Here is a 27,950-nt window from a genome sequence, read left to right as displayed (position 1 = left end):
GAGGAGAACATGTTAAGATGCATAAAAAACTGTAATTAAAAACCAGGGTTATTCCACCAAATATTGATTTCTGAACTCTTAAAACTTAATGAATATGATCTTGTTTTCTTTGCATTATTTGAGGTTTAAAAGCTATGCCTTTTTTTGTATTTCAGCCATTTTTATTAGGAATTTGGAAAAAATGTTCCTAAATAAGTTCATAAATAGCAAAATCAGAGAAACTGATTCAGAAACTGAAGTCTCTTAATTTTTTCCAGAGTTGTATATTGTGATATATATTGACATATAGCATGGAAATACTAAAAACATTTTTATCCAATGATAACAGCGAAACCAGAAGACATCTCTACAGTATACTAGAAATATCTAGCACTCGAAATTTAAACATAATATAAAAAAGTATTGTATGACATAAACCTTTATCTATGATCTATTCATTTAAAAAATAATAATGGATTTTTTTTTTACGATCAACACAGTATTGCACAACAGAATCACAATATTTTGATATATTAATTTTACTTACACCACACTTTATACTAGTCACATATGTTAGTCACAGCACTGTTCTTGAATCTGAAACACTCCCAAAGAATCCAATTGAATCATGTTGTGATTTGACACTTTATGATTCATTGAAACATTCCCTAAAGATTTGTTAATGAATCAAATCATTGTGAGGTCAGTGTGTCACACCCTTCATCCAAAGTGGGAGTACAATTATTTAACTCAACATAGTGGAACACTTTAAAGACCTATTTTAAAAACCTTATTTAGAGGAAAAAAACAAAATAAAATTGCATCACCTAGAAGAACTATTTATTCAGGCAATGAACCACTTAAGCATTAAAACGTTTCTATATGATACACTGAACCATTTCTTAAAGAATCATAAATTAATCAAATCTTTGTGATCCACAGCTCATTAAAAGCAGTTCCATCTTTGAGAAGAAACAAATAATCAGCCAATGAAGCAATAAAGCATATATATATGTTTTTTTGAGTTCCACTAAAAAAAACCCTTACAGAACTGTGGAACTATTAACCTGTAAAATATGTTTGCGTGGACCCCCGTGCACTAGAATGATGGCACTGGCATATTCTCGACAGACGGCTGTAAAAAACAATCTGCTGCCATGGAGCTGAGGAACCGTGCCTACCCCCTGGGTGTTTTGGGCTCTGAGGCTCAGTGTCACCTGCTGCATTCTGCAGCTCCCACCCGTGAACTCCCCCCTCACCCTCCATGCCAAAGCACTTCCTGACTGTAAACAGCAGTAATGTCTAGAATATTCTAAACTGTCCTCTTTCACACATCACTGATCTGCCTGTAGGTCCTCAATGAGCCACTAAAAATGGGGAAATCAATGTTATGAATAAAACATGATGTGAATTGTGCCAACACCGCATGATCTCATGATACCCACACAGTCATTTCTGTAAAAAAGGAGATGATATTAAATTAATGAGTGTAAAATGAATAACACAATGATAATAATTATAATTTGCATAGAATTTGACAGTATTGCCAAACAATATTGTGTACTCTATACTAAGTCAGCCCCCTGTAGATCTGCTAAACCTATCAAGATATGTACATCCAGAAATCCCCATACATCCTCAATGGCACCATTACATTACATTACATTATTTCTGTATCGGAATAACACAGATGAGCTGATCCTAATGAACATACAGAAAAAAAGCAAAGTTAAGACTTTTAAATGCCTTAAACATGCCCTAAAACTTTATGGGAATTCCAGACAACATCTTAAAGGTCCTAGGCCATGCGTCAGACTTCAGGACTGGGCTACAGTGGGCTAAAGCAGTGCAGAGTTTAGCATTCTGCATCATTAAACACACCTGATTCCACTCTTCAGCGGATTAGGAAGTTCTTCATGTTTAGTTCAGAAAGTAAAAAGAGAACTCGTAAAGAAATCATGGGGAAACCAACCTTGACTCTGCTCTCCCTACAGGCCCACTGGTTTGTTTATTAAAGACAAGCAAAGAATCTAGTTTGTGATGTTTTTAATATGGTTCTATAGTATATAATATATATATATATAGTAGATATACAATAAAATCTCTAATTATGAATTAAATTGAACTTTCCTACGTCAGTTAGCATGAGACGGGAACACTGACAATATTAGGGGTGGGAATGTGCAAAATGTAAGAAATGGCTGAACTGAAATGTATTAATCTAGCCTTCTATTTTATTGGACTGAAATAATAATAATAATAAGGATTACACAGCTTAACACTTATATCTAGGAGTGAGCGTTAGGACATAATTTTCTTCCTGTGACTATGGATTTGGCACCATAAAACAGACTAACACTTCTGGCGCCCCTAAGCATTAAAGTTTTTACCCAGAAAACCTAATAAACTTTATCTATCACTCAAAATGTATCCACTATAGATAAAAATATTGCAGCAGTTTTTCTTGTTAGTCTCGAAAATATGACGTTTCATCACAGATCATGCCATATCAGATTTGCTTTTGCATTTAACTCATTTGTGAAGTCCCAAACCCGGTTATTGAACCTACAACCTTGTCATCGAGCCACCACTGCCCAAGACCCTTGTCAGTGTCAGATATAGGGCCCTATTTAAGCAATCTACAGTTGAGCCATCAACCAAGCCCTGCACAGCTTGATTAAGGGCGTGTAAGTGTATCGTTGTTATCGTGAAGATGCTAAAAATATGCAATTAAACCAATAAGCGTGTCACTTGCCATTCCCCTTATCAGCCAGCTTTGACTTTGGCGAATTGGTATTCTGACAGTGCAGTATATTTACTTTACTTTGTGAAGGTGTGTGAGCAGGTAATTTATGGGAACAGCAATGTTATTTTATTTTGTATTTTGTTTATTGTTGATGTAAAAGTTGGGTCTATGCACTGAGGTGCGTGCTTGCGCATGGGGTGTACTTGCACTGAGCGCTTCTGCATAGCTGAGATAGGAACGGATGACTGTTGTCAGGGTTTTAATCAGTCAGTGGCGGACCTATGTTTTCTTCCACCAAGATAGCAATACACTAGAAGTCTGCCTGAACACACCTCACTTCCAGACCACCACGCCTATTGGTATAGATATGTTTGGAAGTTTCGTAGCTATTTTAATAGCACAGGCGCAAGGTGTGAAAATAGACAGTTCACGGGGTGTAAGATAGCAAGAATAGTGTCCCATAGTGTCAACATAAAGAGGAAGGACACTATATATATTGCACTACAAACTGTAGGACATTTAATCTCTATAAGCCTTCATTTCTTGGAGGGAGTATACAGGGACCTAAACCCTCGACCTTGTGCTGACATGTATGAAAGCAATTCACCTCCGTACAACAGCCTACACACAACCATTCAAGAAGAAGAAATGTCATGTTTAAATGATTGCAGCTGACAGTTCACACCTCCATCAAGAGAGTCTTACAACTGCACCATTCACTCGCAATTCAGAAGAAACACAAACTAAATCCACATCTCAGCTGCAGCTATTTCTGGCGTGGAGCCGTACAAGGATAGGATTGCAGTGATCCACAGCGGAGAGAGGCACAAATTAAAAACAGAGCTGACACAAGAGTAACACTCTGAAGACTTACATAACTTTACACATCAATCATTCATAAGATCGCATGAATGAAAAGAATGGTGGTCCAGGTAAAGCTGTAAAATGGAGATCCACAGTGGAATTTCAGCATGCAGGAGTTTGTCTGCCAAAGCAGCTGATCAATGAAGAAACTTGATAAATGACTTCAAGTATAAGATATAGAATGGGTTTCCTGTTTCAATTTCAATCAATAGACCAGGGTCCTTCGGTTGCATTGTCAGAGGGATCGAGTCCAGAACAATTTGGTAATTGTTATACAACTTATTCGTTAAAGGAGAAACCCGATGTGAAATGGATTTGGGTCGTAGTGAAACACAATAACAATTACAAACTTTTGTTCAATTGGAAATACAGTGCTTTTTGCCGAATGCATATTACAGAGACATTTGAAATTCTCGCAGTTCCACTGAATTAATTTTGCGTTCTGTTGTGTTGTGTGTGTTGTTCTGGTAGAAGTGGATCAGACACAGCAGTGCTGCTGGAGCTTTTAAACACATTAGAGCCACTGCTGGACTGAGAACAGTCCACCAACCAGAAATATCCAGCCAACAGTGTACTGTGGGTATTGTCCTGTGCCCACTAACGAAGTACTAAATACACCCCAGAACTGTTGTCTTTTAAAAGCTACTTCCACTGTTGTGTTCTTGTCCAGCCAAAGTGTCAAATAACTTTTGAGTACATTGGTAAATCCAGTGCTGAAAATCATCTGATTTGATTGTGACTGGCTGCCATAGGGACAGATTGTGTACAGCTTAAGGATCATTGGTTTTGGTCCCGAAGGGCAAGACTCCTGCACAGTTCTGTGATTTCCCTGCTCAAACACATATGAATCATCTCATGCATTTTTTGCAGAGCTCAGTCGTTGTGTTGGAGCAGAGAAATGACTCAACTCTTCTGGGCACTGGCCCTTCAGGGATGGAATTGATGACCCATGGTAGATGTCAATTTAACAAATTTAACCCTTACAACTGACACTTATACAGTTTAACTAACTCACTGGAGCACATGATCAGATATTAAATACCATAACAAAAAAGAAATTTGGTCAGAACCTAAACAATCTTTGCAGTGTATCTCACTTTGATGTATTTATTTATTTCACTTTATATATACAAATACATCTTTCAGGTATAAACATAACTACATTGTAAATGTTTTTTTAATGTAGTTTTTCAATTTTTTAACTAACTGTATAGTATTTTCCATTAGTTAATTCCCCCATGTTAATTGTTTATTAAAAACTGTCATTATATATAAATCATTATATATAAGTGCAATTTTTAACAGCTGCAGTTGGCAATATTAACAAAACTAAATATAAAAGTAAAGTATTTTTGATTAAAAACTTAAGGTTTTTGCACTTGTGCAGTTACATTTACTGCAGTTATTTTAATATATTAATATATTTAATTTATTACTTAAAGGTTGTATTTCTACAATATAGTTGTTGCTTCACTGTCACAGTCATTTATTGTTTTTAACTGTTTTTTAAATATCAACACCTTCCTCATTTTTTAAGTTTTTCAAGAAACACAAAAACATACAGTATGACAGTTCTTATGGCTATTTGAAAATTTGCAATGGTTTAAGAGAATAGTTATTTGTAGATTGTGGCTGCAATCAGCAATTGATTTATGTAGGAAAAAAATGCACTGAATAAAAAAATGTAAACTAAACAACTATGCAATATTTATAGCCTATATCTTTTACAGCCTTTGTTTACATTATTTTTGGTTCACTTTCGCTTATAATGGTAAACTAATGTTGTAAGATATTTATAAATTTGCTAATTCTAATGCTAACCTTACATTTATGCAATGTTTTGGATTAGCCAGGCTAGCACACGGACACCCTGGCAAGACAGCAGAAACAATGTGCTCCCGTTAAAACAGTATGCAGTCTATTTTCTACTGGATGATTCATGTTTTTTAGATTAAATATTTGTTTGTTTTGATAATTTGTTTGATTTGATAATCTTTAGGGCTCCATTGTTGTTTTTTACATCTTAAATGTGTAATATATTCGTATATTAGTATATTAGCTTGGTAACTTTCTACATGTTTGAACCTCTAAAATTTGCTATTTCTGCATAATTTGTCTGTTTCTCCAGTTTTTAGCTTTAAATTCTCCAAAGATAAGATAAGCGCATGTTTGTTTCTAGTACCTGTACTGCAAGGCACATAGTAAATATACCTTAAATATGAGGTTTTAGTGATGCTTTTTGTAGTAAACACAGATGACTGTAAATGACTGACTGGGATGAGCCTTGAATTGTTGAAACTAGTTCAGTGAAGGCAGCCGCCATCTTGGAAAGCTATTAAAATAGCAAAAAGTCAGATTTTATTTTGATTTAGGTATAATAATATGAGCTTAAGTCACACTTGACATAGACCATTATCCTAAAGAGTAGAATCAAATGATCTGATCAATATAGAGTGTGGCGATTTTACCACAGATGGCCATGTAGCATCACAAAATGAATTAGACTAGCCCTAAATGTGAATTTTACAAAATAATATTTTAGGAATGTGATGATTTGATATTTTTTGTAGTAAATGTGCTACTGTCTTCATATAAAATTATTTATATAACTTAAATAGATTTGAAAGGCCCAGGTTGTGAACGTGCAGAGTTCTAGTCTTCGAAACCTTTATAAAAGTTTTGAAAAATGGCCAGAAGGCGAGATTTATAACCTAGATATGAAGCTCTTGAGGACTTGAACTTGACTCGTGAATCAGTGAATCGTTCAAACTTTCAAAGGAAGCGTGAAGCGATCATTCTACCAGGTTCTGAGGTTCAAATGAATCGATTCGCGCAACAGAACCGAACTCAATCGTCAGTGTAAACATCGCTCTGAAAACGCAGCGCAACTTTTTGCCCAAAGCTGGGCTAACTGCGCATGCTCACTCCTCCGGTCACCAGGGAGACGCCTTTCAGTGTCCTCCGCTCCGCCGCGCGCGCGGTGTGTGTTTATTTACCCCGCGGGTTAAACTGTCACTCTGAGGGTCTCCTACCTGTTTACCCGGCTCCTCCTGGGCTGGGGACGGGGTGCCCACTCCGGACGATGCCGTAGGAGAAGCCATGAGGCTGAGTGTGTGTCTCTCCACTGTTTACACACTCCGTACACCCCGCTTTCACACACTCTCACTCCGCACAGAGGCTGATTTGAGGCTCCGCTCTAAAACACCCTGAACACGCTCCCGGTTTGAGGACCAGCCATTATATTAGTCCTGCTCCTGCTGCTGCGCGCGTTACTGCGAGTGACCTCCAAGTGGTGAGGGTGGTCGCAGTGTGTGTGTGTGTGTGTGTGTGTGTGTGTGTGTGTGTGTGAGAGAGAGAGAGAGCGCGCGCGCTGGAAGTGAGGGGCAGGACGGAGCAGCTCTCACTCCCTCACCTTGAAGGAAGGAGGCAGAGCACGGACAGTGATGAAGAGCTCTCTCTCTTTCTCTCTCTCTGTATCTCTTTAAACCTTACTGATTCTCTCTCTCTGTATCTCTCTCACAGACTTTCTCTCTCTCTCTTTCTCTCTGTATATCTCTCGCCTCTTTCTCTCTGTCTCTTTCTTTCTTTCTTAACCTCACTGATTCTTTCTCTCTATGTATCTCTCTCTCTTTCTCTGTCTCTCTCTCTATCTCAACCTCACTGATTCTCTCTGAATCTCTCTCTGTGTATCCCTCCTTTACTTTCTGTGTATCTCCCTCACTCTTTGTGTATTTCTCTAACTCTTTCTCTCTCATGTCTCTCTCTATCCCACTTTCTCTGTGTATCTCTTACTCTCACTGTATCTACTACTCTCTCTCTCTCTCTGTATCTCTTTCACTGTATTTTTCACTCTCTCTATATATATCTCTCACCGCATCTCATTCTGTATCTGTGTCATCTCTCTGTATCTCTCTCTCTCTCTGTTTCTCTAACAAACATGACTTTCTCTCCATGACTGTAATAACAACAATATTACCAAAGCATTACAATGATAACAACAAATTACAATAAAATAGAAGCAATGATGGAGGCCAATATTTCTTCCCAAGAGGGTCCTTGCATAGTCACTAAGGGGTTGCAAGAGTAATGCGAGAATGGACTCTTTGACCTGGGTTGATTCAGATTACTGCATGTGCATCATGAGTCTGCATATTTAGGATGGCTTAAAATTGGATTGCACTGAAGCAAAATTAGAAGCATTAATGCAAAATGTACTGTGCAACGCTTAACTTCAGAAAAAAGTCTCATCAGAAAAATAAAAGATTAAAAAACACAATCAAATACTTTGGTCCTACCGAGCCAGTCATTTGTTTCTGTATTTTGAATGCTAAAAAGTGGTTACATAGCAGAAAAGATTAAGAACTCATGGTGTAGGCAGAATAACCTCTGGCTCCTACCATCACCACTATAAAGAAAACAAAAAAACAAATGTCTCTAAATTAAACCACTTGGAATGACTTTGACAAAGTTAATGTTTACATCTTAACAACTGTAAAATCAGTGGAATTCCCCTGTTCCTCAGAAAACATTTCCTTTTCTAATACAAAAAATGAATGATCATAGGTCAACAACATTGGAATATTTACATTTTCCAGTCGTTATCCTGGGCATATTTGTTCCGCACAAACAATAAAACGCTCTCCCACACACTCACCCAGGGAGAGAGACAGAGGGAGTTTGGTAGGATATTTGGTCATGCCACATTTCAACATCATCCATGGCCACTGGAGCAGAAATACAAAGGCCGCAGTACCATCCCTCCGTGAAGAAACACTGCAATGAATTTACGGGATTCAAATGTGCAAACCATTTCCACCTCAGATATCTTCCCTCACTGTAACTGTTGTGTTTCAGGTCACTTACTTCTGTGTTGATATACGCAAAGCAATTGAGCCGCAAGGAAATTCAGAGTCAGGAATGCTGTGGGGGTGCTGCTGGACAGTCAGGCAGACAGACGAGAACGAGAGACACCTAAGAGAACTGTGTAACAGGTCAGAGTCAGTTGCACATATATGTACATTACTTTACAGTTATAAAATGCAAAACGTTAAATTTTGGCGATTAGGTGGCAATTTCATGAGCTCTAGTACAATGTTAATTTTAAATCCTCACTCTTAGTAAAACCATTCATAAAGATATGAATGATATTTAACGATAAAACATTTCTTTAAAATGTTTAGCTAAGATTATACTTTCATTTACATCTTTACAGTTTCAAAATACCAGTAAAGAGATGATTTTGACATCTGGTAACAATTTAATTCTTGTTAAAGTGATTTTCCCCTATTCTTGGGTCGTTGTCCACACTCTGTTCTTTTCTGTGCTACTGACTTTGACATCCCAAAGCATAATAGATCCATGCAATTTTTTTTCTCTAAGCTATTTTTCTCATTGCAACCAAAAGTCTAGTTTTGACTTCAGCAAACCACAGGACTGGTTTCAATTTTATGTTGAGAAAATTAAAAAGTTTTTTTCTGATGACTCTCCAATAATAGCCTAATTTTACAGATGCTGTTGCACAGTAGAACAGTGCACTCCAACCCTGATAAGTCTGAGTCTGATAAGCCTTCCTCAAGGTCTTTTGCAGTCAATCAGGAATTTGATTAGTCTTTTTAGCACTCTTATCAGTAGTTATCTCTGTACTTTTTCTTGATCTCTGTCAACTTCATCTCCACTATTTCTGTTAATTTACACTTCTAAATATCATTATATACTGAATAAATGACTGCCTGGAAGTGAGGGCTTTACTTACTTGTTCTTTATATTTTTCTTTGTGGGCATCAACTATTTTAACCCTACAAGAGTTTTATCAGATTTGTAACAGAAGTCAATGATACAAAATGTCATACAAATAATATATAATAATAATGCACTCCATATATCTCCATATATCCAGAAATGAAGTTAAATGAATGATGCTGGACAGATTTAATCTGTCTCTAGATATCATAGGGAAATCCGGGAGATAAAATTGTTTGGTGTCCAAACTTCTCCTTTCGCTTTTTCCTCATTTTTGGACGAAACAAAAATAATTGACTTCAAATGTTGAAACGAATCTGCCTCAGAGGACCCCATCTGGGAATAAGACTGGGAAATTATTCTATCAGGAACCAGGCCTGTCACAGCAGGTGTCATCTGAATGATTGAAGGCTGTACAGGATGCATCACTGACACACTTCAGACATGCGGGATGTGCTCTAGACTATACCACACACACCCAAACAAAAAAGTGAAGAAGAGCGCTCATCAATGCTTTAGGCAAAAGGAGATGGATGGATGGAGGAGCCTCCACTCGCCAAAAAACAGTTAATCAACTGTGCCCTGTGTCAAACTCAGCATCTCAGCAAACAAAATCTTGATTAACTAAATCTCTGAGCAGATGCCCAGTAGATAAAGATTTCTCAGGGGGTCCCAGGGGGTACCAGATCAGGAGAATCTCTCGCTATCTTTAAGAAACTCCTGAAGACAGAGCTCTTCAAAGAGCACTTACTCTCCTAACACCTCTAACACACTAACTACTTCTAACCTCATTTCCTTCTTCCCCTCCTTCACTTCTCTATCCCTTTATTTCCCTTCGACCTCCTTTAAGCCCTATCTAAAAATGGTTTATCTTAATTCCTATTACTTTTGTACTTCATTATTGTAAGTCGCTTTGGACAAAAGCGTCTGCCAAATGTAATGTAATGTAATGTAATGTAATAAAATAGCTATTTGTCCACGTCTATGCACTGTAATCACATTTTGGACGTTTTTCCATGGAGATCCACGCAAACACAACAGCGAGTGATGAAGGAGCTGAAGGAGCTACTGAACGTGATGTCATGTGACTGAGAAAGCCAAAAAAACTCACTAGTCCTCCTGTTTTTTAATTGCAGTCCAGACGAAAGAGTTTTATCACTGAGTAGAAGTGTGTAATATTTTTTTTACCATTGTACCTCTGAGAAACTAATCCCGTTCGAATAGATCTATAGACTATGGAGAATGGCCCGATTATGGACTATGGCCCGATTTTCTTGTAGTGTCGCCAAGGCATAAGATGTGAGACAAGATAGAGCATCTTTCTAGTTACTGTAAGCCAATAAAATTCAGCCAAATATTTAATGCCTGTGTGTGTCTGTGTTATCTACACTATCTCTGTTCTGTCTACTCACAGAGAGACCTCACCTGCTGGCCTGATTTGGAAGTCTGTGGGTGTGGTAAATAAATACACACACACACAGGCTGGCCTTGCAGGGCACTTCAGCATGATGCTCACTGACAAGGGAAGTGGGCCTGAGTCACCTCAGCTCCTCTGCTGCCTGCTCCAATATACACAACTCTATTCACACAGAGTCACTCCTATAGAGAACAAATGTCCCAATAATGACAGCAAAACTGACATTATGGGGACTTCCAGCTTTAATTAAAAAACTAAAGAAGCCTAAATGTAGGCTAGCTAAATGTATTTTGGGATCAACTCTTGTTTATCACAGGCCTGTTTCTGTTTCTTTTCTGTTGTTTTTCACTAAGTAATAATAATTACACAATTAAACTTAACTTAGAAACTCTAATATGTAACGCATGTACATTTATTTAACATTGTCCACCACAGTGTTCTCATTGTTGTACTATTAACATATAGTCTATGTTCTTAAAAAGAGTATGTAGCTATGGTAACTGAAAGGGTCACTAAAAACAATGAATGAATAAATGAATTTACACTTATATAGTGCCTTTCTAGAAACCCAAAGATGCTTTACAATCTTTTTTACACAAAACCATTTACACTTAGCCACACACACACACACACACACACACACACACACACACCGATGAGAAGCCGCAGCCAATTGCACACAGCATACCCTCAACCAGAATTGACCGTCCAGCTGGAGGACTACATGGGGGAACTGGGAGTTGACCCAGGAATCAAGTGCCAATCCATATTAGGGCATACAGTCTCACATACACACACATACACACACAAACTTACACAAACACACCAGGGCAATTTAGAGTATCTGAGTATATTTTATATAGTAGTATATCATATTTCTGATCTCCATGTTTTTGTTCTGTGGAAGAGTCTCTCTAGGAAACCCACACAGACAAAAGGAGAACATGGAAACTCCAGATAGGGACTTGATGTCGACAATACAAAAAATTTAATTTCATTTTCTATCTAACCCCCCAGCTAAAATACCTGCAGTATTGATAGTGGTAAAATTATGAGAACCTGCAAATAATCTACCTGTTGTTAAAAAGTGTCATCACCTTTAGGCAGAGTATTCATAACCATTTTGTGTAATAATTTAGCTTTTAGAGGCATCAAATTCTTAAAACACACAGGTTGCCATCACCACATCAACACCTTCCAGACCAGGAGGGACAATATATGGCCATTTTTTATGATTTTCCTGCATAAATAAGGCTATTAAACCTGCCAATTAACAGATGAGTTGAATCAGGTGTTTTTAGAAAAAGACATACTAATGAAACTCAGCAGCCTTCCAGGACTGATACCAAAGAATCCTGTTCTTTTGCATTATTTCACGTAACTCCCAAAAGGAGGAACGTATCTTCACATTTTGGATCACATCTACCCACATACATCTGAGGAAGACACATGGCTCCTGAGAGATGGGAGCTTCATACAAATCTGAGTGACAGGAAAAGAAATGGGCAGCGGGGGCGGGTGGATATTTCACAGGAACAGGGCCGGGATATTATGGGACAGCAGCATCATGACTCAACAGATTCAACAGTAATGACTTTAGCCTGGCAGGGCTACCATGGTGATACCATTAGCCAGGAACAAACCTTCTGGAGAGGGTTTTATAAGAAACAGCTCATGATGAATGATGAGGAAAAGACACAATAATGAACCCTCTATTAATTGAGATATTGTTCTCATTGTTTGACCGTATGGTTAATGGAATTATTTAAACATATGATTAGACTCTGTCTATACAAATGAATACTATGTTAAACAATGAAACAATTAGGAGCAATTTCACAGTTTAGGCTAAGTAGCCATATGTAAAACAAAGCTAATATGTTTGTATAATATTGTATTATATTATATTCTAGAAGCAAGCTGAATTTGTGATTTATATATGCCCATGCTCACACTACAGAGTCGGGAGAGGCTCAAAAATCAATCGTAGTAAAAGCAGAAGTATTATAGAGTTTATGACTTCTGTTTATTGTGTCTCATTAAATCAGTCATAAGCCAGTCATAAGTTTCTCACTGGGTTTTGGGGTAATTTTCTCTTTTTCTCTGTGGAAATGTTTACATGAAGTGGCTGCACAAATTTCTGTATTATATATTGTATCTAGTGGTGTCAATTATTTAAAACAAATTATCAGATTAATCACAACAATTATTTTGGAGGTTAACTGCGATTCTTCTTAAGACACAAGTTTTTATAATGGATGTGAAATGTAAATAAAAGAATCAATGTAAGAAATGTAAATGCAATAATATTTATGCTATTGATGTCAATTAAAATTGTATATACTGAGTTATAAGTATACAACTAAGTATATACTTGTAGGTTTAAGGGGAGATAAAGCCAACATGGGGTTCTGGAATAAAGAGGAATATAGTAAACATTTTTGAATTGGCACTTAATTTGATTTATCAGTTGATAAGTTTAGTTGGAGCATTTCTTTCTCTGTTTGATTTTGTTTCACACAGGCATTGTCAGGGTGCGGGAAGGAAGGACGAGGAGAGCGGACACAAATGCGAGTGAATTTATTAAACAATAAACAAAAGACAAAAATAAACAAATAAACCGAAACTAAACTGAAAACAAAAAACACGGGAACAGAGACGCAACCATAACAAAGCACAAGAACTGACACAAGGGAAAGGGAGCACGGACTATAAATAGTGGAACACACACACGGGAAACAGAAAACACCTGGGGCTAAGGGGCGGAGTTACAAATGAACACAGGTGAGGGCAAGAAACACTGAGGAACACGGATCACGTGGGAGACACACTCACAGGCACAAGCAGAGACAGGCACAGAAAAGGTAAATAAACACAGAAACACGAGAACAGACAGGGACCACTTGACAGGCATGTTGTCTCCTCTGATTGCCTAGAACTATATAGTAAATATAGTGAGAAGATTCTGTGTTCCAGCGCGTATATCTGTGCAGTGTAAAGCTGCTTTAACACGGAACGCTGAAAATTTGCCGCTGCGCTTTGAAACATATTGTTTGTAATATGATGTGCAGCACAAAGTCGCATGGATGCGAGCAGTGAAAGCTGCACATACTGCACATGTAAACAGCATGAAGCACAAGAGACAGCGTTCGTTCGTAAAAGTATATTATCTGGCTAATATATCGGATTGGGATTGGGTAGGGCAGATAACAGGGGAAGTTGGGATCAAACTTGATGCCGTAATTAAGTTGTGTAAAAAAACAATAATGCGTTTCTGATTTCAAATGAATTGTGTGCGTTAACGCTTTAACGTTGACAGCATTAACGCTTTAAAGTGTTAAATCATTATTACAACTGGTACTGCTAAAGTGGAACAATGCTACAATGATAAAAATGGATATATTTTAATTGTCAAGCCAGTTGTAGTAACCCCTAATTTTTAGCTATCTATTTTTTGGTAATGTTTTGAAATAATGTCAAATTACAAGAATGTTTAACTGGAGTGCAGTCAACCTTGGGGTAATTTCCAGCTCCAGCATCTGACTTTTAAGGTTAATAAAACACTGTTTCCCTATTCTGATAGTTAGTTTTCTAATATTGTTAATACGGTCCCATTTTACTTTTCCCGAAATCTTTTTTTTATATTATTTTGCTATACCTTAATAACGTGGGGTTACACTTAGGAATGAAGTGATTGACAGCTTTGGCTGGAATAGACTGTCTTGAAAACCTTTCTGTAGCTAAGCTGTAGTAGAACTTGCATAAACTGCACTTTTACTGGAGAAATGTACGCTTAATGGAGAAGCTGGGCATCCGGGGGCAAACACTTTGTTTGTCTGCTGTAAACTAAATGAATTTTGTCTGAGAGATGCTTACTCTGTGAGAAGGGTGGGTTTGCCAAATGAGAAGACAAGTCTGGCTCCACCTTTGACTCCAGCTGGGTCCCAAAGCCAAGGCTGCAGCCGAGGTGGGCTGCAATTTTCGGCTGCTACGGGTTAGAAGCCGGACCCTTTGAATACAGCTGAGGGTCCCACCTGATATCCGGAGTGAATTGAAAAATGGAACTTATACTTTTTCTGCCAGTTTTACACGATGGTGGAAAAATGATCAGTTTTATCATTCAGTTTGCTTTAAATGTCTGCTGCCTTTCTCCTCTGGAGCATTTTTTTTATTAGAATTTTATATTAATCTGTTTTTAAAAATTCCTTGTGGTGGGTCAGTACTCTTGACATCATCACAAGGTAAAATGAATGCTCGTTTGGGTTAAGGTCTAGTGACGGACTTGTTCAGTCTAAAACCTTCCATGTTCCATATTTTGTTGTTGGATGAAATGTTTTAGAAAATTGCACACAAGGTCACACAGATCTTTCTCTCTACACTATGCAACTTTCGTCAATTTTGTAGAGGTCTTGTTCTCATCACAAAAAAACTTCAATCAAGAAGATTTGCAGGTGTGAATATGGTCATTTACCCTTGAATGCAGACCATTTTTGGAAGCCATGACACTACCTCCACCATACTTAACATCATGATCTTTCACCAGATCTTCCTCTTCACACTTTCAGCTCCATCTTTAATCAAGTTTGTAAGGATCTTGGTCTTATCTGCAAATAAGACTTTAAGACATTAAGAACTCATTTGTTTTCAATCTTGGAGCAATTCATTTAGGCTGGTACATTAATCACAAAAGGATGAATATCAAAACAACCACACTGAGACCCCTGAAAGTTAAAAACTCTGACGCAGCTAGTTTGTGGTGACAACATGATCTGACCTTGATCCAACCCAGCTATCAGGTGTACTCCACTGGTTTGGGATAAACATTTCACATAGCCAGTGAAACCTGGTATATTATCCAGTAAATTACTCCTGCTATAAACAAACTGGAACTAATGTCGTCTCTGCTGTTACTCCATGTTAAATTGCAAATAAATTTGCACTAGTCCAGAACACAGAACTTTCTTTCTGTATTTACTATCTTGCTCCTACCCAAAACAGAGTTGACCAATAAGCAGGTAGAACATTCTCACTTGACCTATTGTGATGGATTTTGGCACACTTTATTTTTTTCCCTTTGTAAAAAAAAAAAAGAAAGAAAAAAATCAGTAACTGATTCAGAACAAATTGAACTTAGACTAAAACAATGTCTGAATCAATTCTGCATCTTAATGCCAGCCCAAGCCATAATTCTACCACCACCATGCATGAGCAGATCTTTGTCCACACTTTGCCCTTTAATTCATTTCTCAGATGTTTTATTTTGCACCAGGATTTGGGTCTTTCACTAAGGACTTCACTAATTTACAATTTACAATTCAGACTGTTCAAGTCTGTCAGATTTTTCTTCTTGCTTAAGTCTTAAGTGTTGTGGTAGAAATGATACTATATGTGTATTTACAAAATAGCACTAAAGATTTAAAATGACAAAATAAAATGTATTTACTAGCCATATAAAAAAATGAGAATATACAGCTCTGGAAAAAAATAAGAGACCACCTAAAAATTACAATTTTCTTCGATTTTACGATTTTTGAATTGGAATTTCTGAAATATTATCAAGGGGAAGATGGGTGATCTCAAGCCATCAAATCAAACTGCTAGAATTTTTGCACCAGGAGTAGTGTAAAGTTATCCAAAAGCAGTGTGTAAGACTGGTGGAGGAGACTCATGCCAAGATGCATGAAAACTGTAATTACAAACCAGGGTTATTCCACCAAATATTTAATTTTGAACTGCACATAAATGCTATAAATGATCATATTTTTATTAGGAATTTGGGAGAAATGTTATCTGTAGTTTATAGAATAAAATAACAGTGTTCATTTTACTCAAACATATACCTATAAATATCAAAATCAGAGAAACTGATTCAGAAACTGAAGTGATCTCTATTTTTTTTTCCAGAGCTGTATATAAATAGATTAACAAATAGAAAAGTATAAGGTATTATGTTTCCTGTTGTGTATTAACTGTCAAGGAAACTCTGGAGAAATAGAGAATATAGTAAATCTGGCAACCACACACAATAAGCAAGCTAAGACATTCCATTAACACACACACACAGTAGAGAGGAAGCACTGCTGCAATGAATCACTCTCGCCCAAAATAGACACGCAAATGAACAAACATAACAGAGATGTATTTTGGTACTAACCTTGTCAGACTATTGGTTTGCTGCTTGAAATCTCATTAGTACACAGCAGATCTGCATTTGGATTATATTTCTGCTAGTAATTATCCGCTGCTATTAGGCCCCTGTCATTTGTTTATCTGGCTTTTATCAAGTTAAGTGATAAATATGAAATGACAGCTAATTATTTCAGCTGAAAGGCGTTTACATAAGCATTTCATTACTCAAATATATATAGTTCACAAATATAAATGACAGACAGAGGAAGGAAGCGTTACAATCCGGTGGAGTCAATCTTGGGGGAAACCCTTGCTGTGTGTGGGTGAGAATTATCCTGCTGAAACATGCCAACTGGAAACCCTGGTAGGAGAGGCAACACATGTGTGGTTGCAGAATGTCCTGAACATATTGCTGAGCTGTTAGTGTCCCTGGTATTACTACTAGGGGTGGCTGACTGTTGTATGCAATGTCTCTCCAGGGGCCTCATTTATAAAACTCTGCATAGATTCTGGAGTGAAAGTGTGCGCATGCAAAAAAAACAGGAAATAGTGTACGCCCCCAAAAAATCAGATTTTAAAAAGTGTGCGCACACACACCTGCATGCAGTTTCCTATAAATCACAACCTGCTTATAAATGAGTGCAGGTAATCCAGCCTTGTGTTCCACCTCTGTACCGCCCGTACAAGGTCCAACCCACTCATTAGGGCTCCCCCTATCACACCAGGATGCCCCAACACACCAGGAGAGTGAAGACTAGCACATGCTTCTGTGATGGCATGGACCTTTATTTTGCTTTTTGCTGTGTTCCACTTCCTGGAGCGGCCATTTTGTCTCTTCCTGGTTATGCTTATTGTTGCTGTTTTCCCTCCTTCATGTAGTGGCTAATTAGCAAAATGGTTTCTTCCATGCTCTGATTGGCTTAGGCCCTGTAACAGACAAACCAAGTCTCCCTGAAGCTGCGGGAGTCTCCCGCATTTCGGCAGTGGCTCCCGGATGCCCGCGAGTCACATATAATCTCCCAGAATTCAGAACAAGTGCCCCAAACGCGCACTGCACGCAAACGCGCACACAGACGACTTTTTTTCTCTAATCGCGTGTGGGAAGCAGAGAGAGACAAAACAGAGAGGGTTCTGATTGGCCTGTTCTCTGCAAAGAGTCTGCGAGACAGCCAATCAGTTTTTAGTGTGGGCGGGCAGTGTTTTTCCCCCCTCCCGGACGGGATTTGTTCAGAGAGTGAGAGAAAGCAGATCATGGCAGAGGCAGTATTAATACTTATTGTAATATGATATGAAATGTTTTTGATTTTGTGCAATTTCTTGTGATATTGTTACTGTCAATTTTTGTCAAATAAAAAAAAAGCATAGGCAGGAAAGCAGAGGCAGGGCCTTCCAAAAAGAAAAAAGATAACACTCATTTTATTTCAACTCTGAATACTCTAAATTAAAAAAAAAAAAAAAAAACGTAAAAATAATTAATATAAAATTTAAATTTCGTTATCATTTGGTGAGTTGGTTGATTTTTTTTTTTTACTTTTGCAACTTGGGATGTCTGCTGTAAATTAGCTCCTTTGACCTCCTTAAAGCAGACAACACATGCACCCTTACTCTCCATTTTGATTTGCCCCCTCTAGCTGCTGCTGGAAGCTCCTGTTTGAAGCCAGTGCTGTTTATGCTTTTAAGGTAATGATTACTGTTTTTAGGTACTTGGTTAAAAGCTAGAGGTGTTAGTCCTTTTTTAGTGTTTCTTATCTTTTGTGTTTAATGACTGTTTGTTTCATTAGGATCAGTTCTTGACTATTGCCTTGATTTTATGTACGGTAGGCCCAGCCATTCGGGTTTTAAGGTAAAAACAAGTTCTTGTTTTTGTTCAAGATATTGTAAGTGATGTTAGTCTCGTAACAGTTTTCAATTTCATTTTTTTGTAGGACTGACCTCTAGCTAGCTGCTGTTTTGTAATTATTGTTTGTTTTGATTTGTTTTGGTTTATTTTGAGTATATTGGTTTGTTTGTTTCTTTGTTTTATCTGTTTCTTTTGATTATTATTATTTTGTATAAGGGTACCTTTAGGGTTCTGCTCAATTGATTAAAGTAAAGAGGTTTTATGGGCTGTATTAAGTCACTGCCATCATTACACTTTTTGCTAGTGGGTCTTGGAAGCCTGGTTGGACTTAAGAGTAAACATTAGGGAAATAGTTTTGTCACTTTTTAAAGTTTGAGGTTTTAAGCTGTGAGATCTTTTGTTGGTATTTATAAACACAAGTGACTAATCAGATTTTTTGGGTGTTAAATTTCCCTTTTTCTCCTCTTGTCTACTTGTTTGTGGATTTATGCAGTGGTGTTCAGTCGCATAAAGAGCCCTGTGTTTTAATAGAATAATTGTATTCTTAATTTGGTACCAATGTTTTAATTAAAGTAAAAATAAATGTGAATGATTTATATTTTGTGTGGAAAATAAATTAATTATTTTGGAAACTTGTCTCTTTGCTCAGAAGTGAATCATTTTACTGTAGCAGTGTACTTTGCTGGGTTACTTCTATAGCTAAGGCCAAGTGACTTACATACTGTTACACTTCTTTTTGAGCTGTAGTAGCCCAAGTAGCCAGAGCGCTCAGACGAAAGCGCAGAGACTCTGATCAATACATCAGATCACAGACGCCCAGTGCTGCAGGCTTTAATGATAAAAATCTTGAGAACAATGTTAAAGAATCAGTGAGAAAGTTAAAGTTGATCCGGGGTTGGATACTTCAACAAGACAACGACCCTAAACACTGCTCAACATCTACTAAAGGGTTCATGCAAAGGAACAAGTACAACATTCAGGAATGATCATCTCAGACCCCAGACCTGAATATTACTGAAAATCTGTGGTGTGATTTAAAGTAGGCTGTTAATGCTCAGAAACCATCAAACCTGACTGAACTGGAGATGATTCATGAAGAAAAATAGTCCAGAATACCTTAGAAGAATACAGCTAGAAGCCAGACTTTCATTGGAAGCTATAGAGAGAATTTAGAGGCTGTTATTACTGCAAAAGTAGGATCTGTAGTTTTCTGTTTCTGATACACTCCAACGTTTACTGTAATTCTTTATTATTGATGGCTATATATTACGGTTGTCAACATTAATGAATTAAATCATGCAGTTAATCTGGAAACTCGTTGAATAAATGAAAACAAATAAAAATATTTGTCACTCAAAGCAATCAAATCCTCACAGCAATGCTCCAAATTCTAGTTGAAAACATTCCCTACAGAAAATTCCAACTAAGAAGAATAAACTCTATTTTTAATACACTTAAATGTCCATAATTTTATAATACATGTAATGTTCATAAGTGTTTATAGGAACACCCTACATTTATTTTTTTTAAATACATATTAGGGCTGTATGATATATCGTTTAAGCATAGTCATCGCAATGTGCGCATAAGCAATAGTCACATCGCAGGACGTGCAATGCCACTTAAGGCAATTAAATCAAACACTTCATCTTGACACAAGAAGTAGATACACAGCGTTGTCTCTGTGTCTGTGTGAGTGACAGGCTGCTGCTGCCTGAGAAGCACGAGGGGGCCTCCATCCACATGGTTGGGCATGTGCTTGTAAACGTTGAAAGCTGTGCACCTCAGTCCAGAACAGTTTTGCACAGATATTTCTAGTTACAGCTGAATTCACTCTTTTAATCCCAGAAAAACTCTTATTTGCCTCTTAAAAGCCATTTAGATGCCCGATTAAAGGGCCGATTACTGTTGTTTTGCAGTTTTCCTCGGGTTCAAAGTACTCAGCGCAGGTGAGGGTGGGGCTGGTGACAGGCATTGTTTAATATCGTGATATATATCGCCAAAAAAAAAAAAAAAAAACATTTGCAATGTAAATTTTTTCAATATCGTGCAGCCCTAGAACATATACAGTTAGGCCCATAAATCTTGGGACAGTGACACCATCTTCTGATCTGGGCATCATACAGCAACAAATAAAAAAACCTGGCAAAGCATTATAAAGGAGTAAACCCAGAAGTTGGTGATGTGCATGGGTTCCACACTTCAGGCAGTCATAACCTACAACAGATTCTCATTAAAGTTTAAAAAAAAAAAAAAACTTCCTATCTATAGTAAAGTTCATTTGTCCAGCTACTTTTGAGCCCTTGAAATGAAGAGGTTTTGTAATTCCTCAACATTTAATCAGATTTTTTTGTTCAATCCCTTAAATTAAAGCTACACTTTTACACTTCATTTATATCTCAGTGCTTCATAGTGAGTGTCTGTTTCTACTGTATATTCGTTGGTTTGTTTGAAAGCCAGTGGCAACAGCAGTCTCCTCTCCCCAGCCAAATAAATAAAAGGATCACACACAGCAGGTGTGAGAAAGCTGGACGGTCACATTGTGCTTGCGACAGCGTGGGCACACACTGGTCACATGGCCTCTCTTTTCTCATGCCCTGTGCCCAGTTTATTTAGGTTTTAGCTCGACGTCACGGGTGCCTAATTGTTCCAGGAGCGTGCCCGAGTGGAAGAATGCGCTGAGCGACCGTCACACAAACAGACTGAGCTGTCAGTCAAACAGAGGCCAGTCACGGTCACCTTCAGGCTGCGTTATCTAAAGATGAGGGTGAATCTGAGGTCAGGCCAGAATTTAAAGCTGAGCTGAGATATGTGGTTATTATTTTGGTTTTGTGGTTATAAAAGATTAGAGGTTGGTGTTAGTGCATAAGCACAAAACACAGCTCTTACAATTTCCCTTCTACATGTACTCACTCCTAAAGGCTTATGCTTATTTAGTATACATTGACAAAGCAATCCAGACTGTTCTCATACAGAGTTCCCCAATGGTGGAACAAACTACCTTCCACTACCAGATCAGGAGAATCTCTTGCTATCTGTAATAAACTCCTGAAGACAGAGCTCTTCAAAGAGCACTTACTCTCCTAACACCTCTAACAAACTAACTACTTCTAACCTCATTTCCTTCTTCCCCTTCTTTACACCACTGTCTGCTATTTTATGCCCTGTCAAAATATGTTTCTGACTTCAACTTCTGTCTTCTATTGCTAACGTACATCATTATTTGTAAGACGCTTTGGATAAAAACATCCAATAAATGTAATGTAAAAGTAAGTTTAACTTTACAGTAGAAGCCAAGGCATCCTACAGAGTCCCTAAAGCAATATGTTTTGGCCGCAGGCCGGATATTTTTCAAACCATTACGCGATGAGCCATGAAAAATATATATTTTTGTGGAAAATGAAGCATGTAAACCCAGGAAGTAAGGAAAAAATAAATAAATAACATGGCCGGTAAAAAATGCCCTTATAATGAGAAACAGAGCCAGAGAACGGGCGAAAAAACAAGAACAGGTGGAAACTAAAGTCACGCCGAGCACGACAGAAAGACTAAGTGGTAAGCACCCCATACTAAGTGATGAGCACCAGATAGTAAGTAGTGAGCACCACATACTAAGTGGTGAGTACCAGATAGTAAGTGGTGAGCACCACTTACCAAGTGTCGAGCACCTCTTACTAAGTGCTGAGCAGCAGATAGTAAGTGAACACCACTTAATATTTGGTCCTCACCACTTAGTATATTCACTTGTCTGTACATGACTTTACAGACTATGTTTTGCTGTGCACATTGCTCTGTAATCCTCCATCCAGTTATCAAAATCATATTTTTTAGCTGCCATTTGTGATCTAATATAGGCTGCTTTTGCAAAGGTCTAGCTAGCTAACCTAACGCTAGCTAAGTTAGCTTAGTTTAAAAGGCTTGCATTGCTCTCTGTACAATATATGGTGAGCTTAAGGGGAAAGTAGCTCCTTTGTTTTTCTACAAAATGATACCTCCTGCCTTGTGCACGTCAAAAAGTGTAAGCTGACTATCGTTAGCTCTGTGCTTATAGCTACCTTTAGCTACTTAGATAAAACATTCCCAACTGAAATAAAGCAGTTAACATTAGCTAACCTAGATAACTAGCTAGCTAACAACATTATTTCCTTATGGAACATATGTGAGTTTAAACTATAGCTTGCTAGCTAACATTATCTGGTGATTAACACTCACTTTCTGGTGCTCACCATTTACTATACACCACGTCCCTTCAGGGGCTCTGTATCATCCTAATTTACAGTGGTATGAAAAAGGTTGGGAACCCCTGAAAATTCTCCGATTATCCTTTATAAATCACTGGTTGTTTGGATCAGTAATTTCAGTTAAATATACCATATAGCAGATGAACACACTGATATTTAAACAGTGAAACTGAAGTTTATGGGATTTACAGAAAGTGTGCAATAATTATTTAAACAAAATTAGACAGGTGCATATATTTTGTCATTCCAACAGAAAGTGCAGGCAGTGCGTGAACACAGTGTTTAAAAACTCCAAAAGCACTACTGTGTCTGATCCATTTGTACCAGAATAACACACACCAACATACCACCATCATTTCACTGTGTCACTGCAAGGCTGATAATTACCCAACTCCAGAATAATACCTGCTCTGTGGTAGTCCTGTGGAGTACAGACCATTAAAGGACAGGCTGAAAGAGTAATGGTAGTAATATTGTGATTTTTATATACATATTTTTCTATTTGCCTTGAATATGATTTTTTTTTTCTTCCTCTCACAAACACAGTTGTGTCAGATGTCTGAATGCATCGAGTGTGACTGGGCTGGCCTACTTTTTATCCTGCTCCTGCTATGATTCAACTGGGTTAGTGGGTTCAGTAAACTGACGTTTCTACATACTGTGAAGATGATCCAACATTGAGTCATTTCTTTTTTATTGTGACTTTTCTTGAGGTTTTAATTAATTGCTTTCATTGTCTTTCATCCAACTGGAATGTATCTAAAATGTATCCTGTGGTTTGGTTGAATAATTGAAATATAATGATATAATGATTATTAAATCATTATTAATGTACCTGGAGTGATCAGAGCTATATTAATTCCAATCAGACACAAGTTCAGTAGAGATTGCATCATCCCTGTGGAGAAGGACAGTTACTATTTCAGGATGGCATGAAAGATCACGTGACACACCGAGTGAGAGATTATGACCATAATCTATTTGGCTTTTTATTATTTTTATTTGATTACATTTGGCCTAGACCTGTCACAATATTTATGTGACACTCTTATCATACAATATACAGACCAGATATAGATCAATCTGAACTTGCATAGTGGTTGCTGTGGTATTACAGGCTACAATGGTGTCCAAGGAGGTTGTCATCATGTTGCTAAGTGGTTTTGGCATGCCAGGTGGTTGCTACAGTGTTACTGTAATACATGTTGCATCATGCTATTTTAGGTATTGTGGTTGCCGTGGTATCCCATACTAATGTTTAGGTGTTACAAATGTTTTTGTCTCATCATCATATTTTAAAAAGTGGAAAATTCCACAAAAACCCCTATGTGGAATTTGTGTGCTCGAACAAAAAGCTGTGGTCTGCAAACAGAACTGACATTTTGAAAACTGCAGGATGACTTGCGCATAAAAAAAAAACCAAGCAAGAGATGGGTGGTATTATTAATCGACTGATCTGCATATTGTAATGTTTCTGTGTACCAAAGTACATGACACATTGGCCCCGCCTACAGTGCAGTTAAACCTGAGAGGTGCTGTAGAAGCGTAAATTGCTTCAATAAAACCTTTTTTTAAAGGTTAGGAAATGTAATAGAAAATTTAAGCAGGACTTGTATGTTTTATTACTTAAAAGGAAAACATTTTAGTTATTAATGGAAAAATATTGTTTTAATATAATATGTTTTCAATTTTACAGGAGAGAGAAAAAAAAACCTTCCAAAATTTCAGTGGAAATCATAGTAAAAAGAGTTTATTTTAGGTAATTTTGAAGTATTTCTATTGGTCTGTTCATCAAGAAATTTTGGCACAATCTAAGGGACAGTTTGTTTAAATTTTGTATTAAGCTAAAAATCAAAAATCAGCGACAATATATTTGTCTTGTGTGCAGATAAAGATAAACCCTTAAATCTGTAACTGACTGGCTTTTATATGCGGTTACCATTTATTATAAAACATCGCCATCTGCTGGAAGCTTATAGTAAATACAATCACTTCCCAGCCTACACTAACTGATAGGTAAATTAAATCAAACACTATAGACCCATGTTTATGTGCATCAATTCAACGTTCAATGCTGTGAAAATGGAGCGAAATGACATTTATTTAGTGCAGAACACAAAAAATAAACAAGTGAACGTTCAAAAGACTGATCCGGATCTCCAGAAAAAAATAGTATGACACACTTACCACAGGTCTAAGACTACAGCTCAGAAACATTACTATTGAGTCAAAAGAAATTATCAAAAGAAAATAATAATAATAATAAAAAAACACAAAATAAGTCACTTGTTAAGCACACATACATGAAAAAAATAAAACACCACCAGCATATTATTTGAACTTAAACTACACGTGTATATATTGTGTTATACAGATTACTCAGAGAACACAATACTTCATCAGATACGCCATCATCATATCTTTTGTTAGTAATGCTACTTCTGTTGATGTTCCTAGATATAAAAATGAACTCTTCACTGAAGAGCAAACTCTGAATACTTTCTGCAATAATTGGAATCATATAAGAACAAAAAATAAAACTTAATATGTGCATTATATGTATGCATATTATACATACTCACATAAATTGTGTTCATGTTTGGAGAACTATTAATTTAATACAGTTTAATACCTTCCTATCAATATATTGATACATAATAAATATGAGCATTTTTCACAAATGAACCTATGGGCAGGGTTTAAGAATATTGAAGCTTAAAACATTCAATGATTAAGGCACATTTCTGAAGCTTTAAACAGGCTTTGTAGGTCAGAACTGCATAAACGTTTTATTATGTTAAATTGCAAAAGAATTCAAGTTATATCCGAGATCACTTTCACATACAACTACAGTGTATACTACACTAGTGATATTTATCACTAGACATGTAGCGTAGAACAGCGTAGAACTGCATGATTTACTGCATAATGAGTCTAATCTAGTTACCTGCAGTGAGGTGGATATATAATAGCCTTTTTGAAGTTTTAAATGTTTAAGCATTTGTATTGTATGATAATCTGATTACATAAAATGTTGCATATTAGGTCACATTTATATATAGTCATATAAGAGAATTGTCAGATTCAAGTTTCAAATCTGAACTTCTACAGAACAGGTTTTTAATAACAAAAACCCAGCCAGTATAATGTGCAATAAAAAAAAAGATTCCTATTTATGATGTATTGGTCTACTTCATTATTAACTGTAGAGCTAGCTCTGCATGTTCATGTCACTGTTTTAGGCTATTTTAAATAGCAGGTATTTGGGATAGCATGCAGTGCTACATGGTAAATTTGTGTAGATTACTTCATGTAATCTTTTTTTTTATATCTTTTTTTTATTTTTTGCTTAAATTGTCATTAGGCCTGTCACGATAAGTACATTATTAACTTATCATACAATAAGTGGAAATAAACTCAATAATATTTGATATTCGTGATATTGTCTATTATGTTTATTTGTATGTTAGTTCACATATATAAAAATGAACAGTATTTTAGACAGCCTTGCAATACCAGACCAATGATTTTATAACTACGACTCCATACACAGTGTGAACTGCAGTAGGTGAAGTATATATGTATCAAACTATGATTACTGCATTTTTCGTACTATAAAGTACACTTTAAATCCTGTCATTTTCACAAAAATCGCCAATGCGCCTTATAATCCAGTGCACCTTATGTATGAATTTTACCAGTCAGGTTGTAAGGAGCAGTAAAGCTACTCTGCTAAAGTACAGCATTATATAGGAGTTTCAGTTTAGTTCTCCAGCACTGAGACTCAAGACTGGAGCAGTATTAGCATTAGCAGCTAACCACGCTAACCGCTAGCTCTTTCGCTGTTTAGAGTTGAGTATTATTGGCCTGTAGCCAGCTGCTAACCCCGGCTAGCACTGCTAAAGCAGTCGGCCGGCATTAGCCCCTAAGCACAGCTAGCGCTAGCTGAAAGTTGCTAATGCTAATGGTGATGCACACAGCCTTACTGGAAATCTGAAAATCTAAGCTTACTGTTAACAAATGTTAGAGCTTTACTCACACAAATAAATAGTTTTCAAAAGAGAAAACTGTGTAGAGTAACATCCAGCGCTTGTTTGACTTTCAATTTTTTTTTTCAAGATTTACGGTTTAGTTTACTTAGGTTAGCTTTACAGTCCTGCTGAATTAGAAGGAAAACATTGCAACACCCCTGTGCCTTGTTTGCATACTGCACCAGAAATAGACCAAAAAAATAAACGTTGATAGTACATCTTATAATCCGGTGTGCCTTACAGTGCAAAGTATACGATTTAAGAAAACATTTAAAATTCTGTCATCTTTAAAAGTGTGTCTATCATTATGTCTGCAGTACTTAATGTTTCAATAATGACGATAATATAATTTATTGCATTAATTTCTGGTATCTTATATCGTCCATAAAATATTCTTATTGTGACAGGCCTAATTGTCATATTTAATCTCAGCAGATTTCCAGTTCCACTACACATCAGCAAGCAAGCTAGTAAACACTTCCTTCTATTTAAATTTGACTTCCACATGATCAATATAACTAGTGCTGCTGCATTCCTTACTGGAAGAATGAGAACCTGCCATCCTTCCTTCCTTATAAGAAAGCAGCCAATTACAGTTTAGCTCAGCACTACAAGACAATGTTCCTATTGGTTAAGCTACTTCAAGTCTCTATAATGGAGAAAGCATCACTGACATGATTGACAGATCCAGTAACTTCAGTGAGTAACAATGTGTTGCAAGATCTGTAACAGGGCCTGATGTATTTTCAGCACATTTTATGCTGTACATGAACTGGACGTAGTTACAGTTCTGGACATAGTTCTGTTCAATACTCTACCATTCCAAAAGTTTGAAATTACATATTCATATTTAATAACTTTATAACACCAATAAACCTGACAGTATTGCAACATAATTCCTGTTTTTCCATTATTACAGAATCATCTATAGCTCTGGTCTTGACACATCAAACTTAGTAAGTTT

General features: G+C 36.9%; 1 protein-coding gene across 1 annotated transcript in view; it reads right to left on the bottom strand.

Annotated features, from left to right (window-relative positions):
* The window catches only part of ank2b (ankyrin 2b, neuronal), a 281,005-nt gene extending 274,125 nt beyond the window's left edge, over positions 1-6,880 (bottom strand). The window contains exon 1 of the mRNA XM_049483036.1: positions 6,622-6,880. Coding sequence (XP_049338993.1) covers positions 6,622-6,690 — 69 coding nt within the window. The 5' untranslated portion in view covers positions 6,691-6,880. The remainder of the gene's footprint in view (positions 1-6,621) is intronic.
* Positions 6,881-27,950: the final 21,070 nt, after the last annotated feature.

This window comes from Astyanax mexicanus, chromosome 8, assembly GCF_023375975.1.
Source record: "Astyanax mexicanus isolate ESR-SI-001 chromosome 8, AstMex3_surface, whole genome shotgun sequence".
Classification (NCBI taxonomy): Eukaryota; Metazoa; Chordata; class Actinopteri; order Characiformes; family Acestrorhamphidae; genus Astyanax; species Astyanax mexicanus.
The sequence above is the reverse complement of the archived record's forward strand: the minus strand, read 5'-3'. Positions and strand labels throughout refer to the sequence as shown.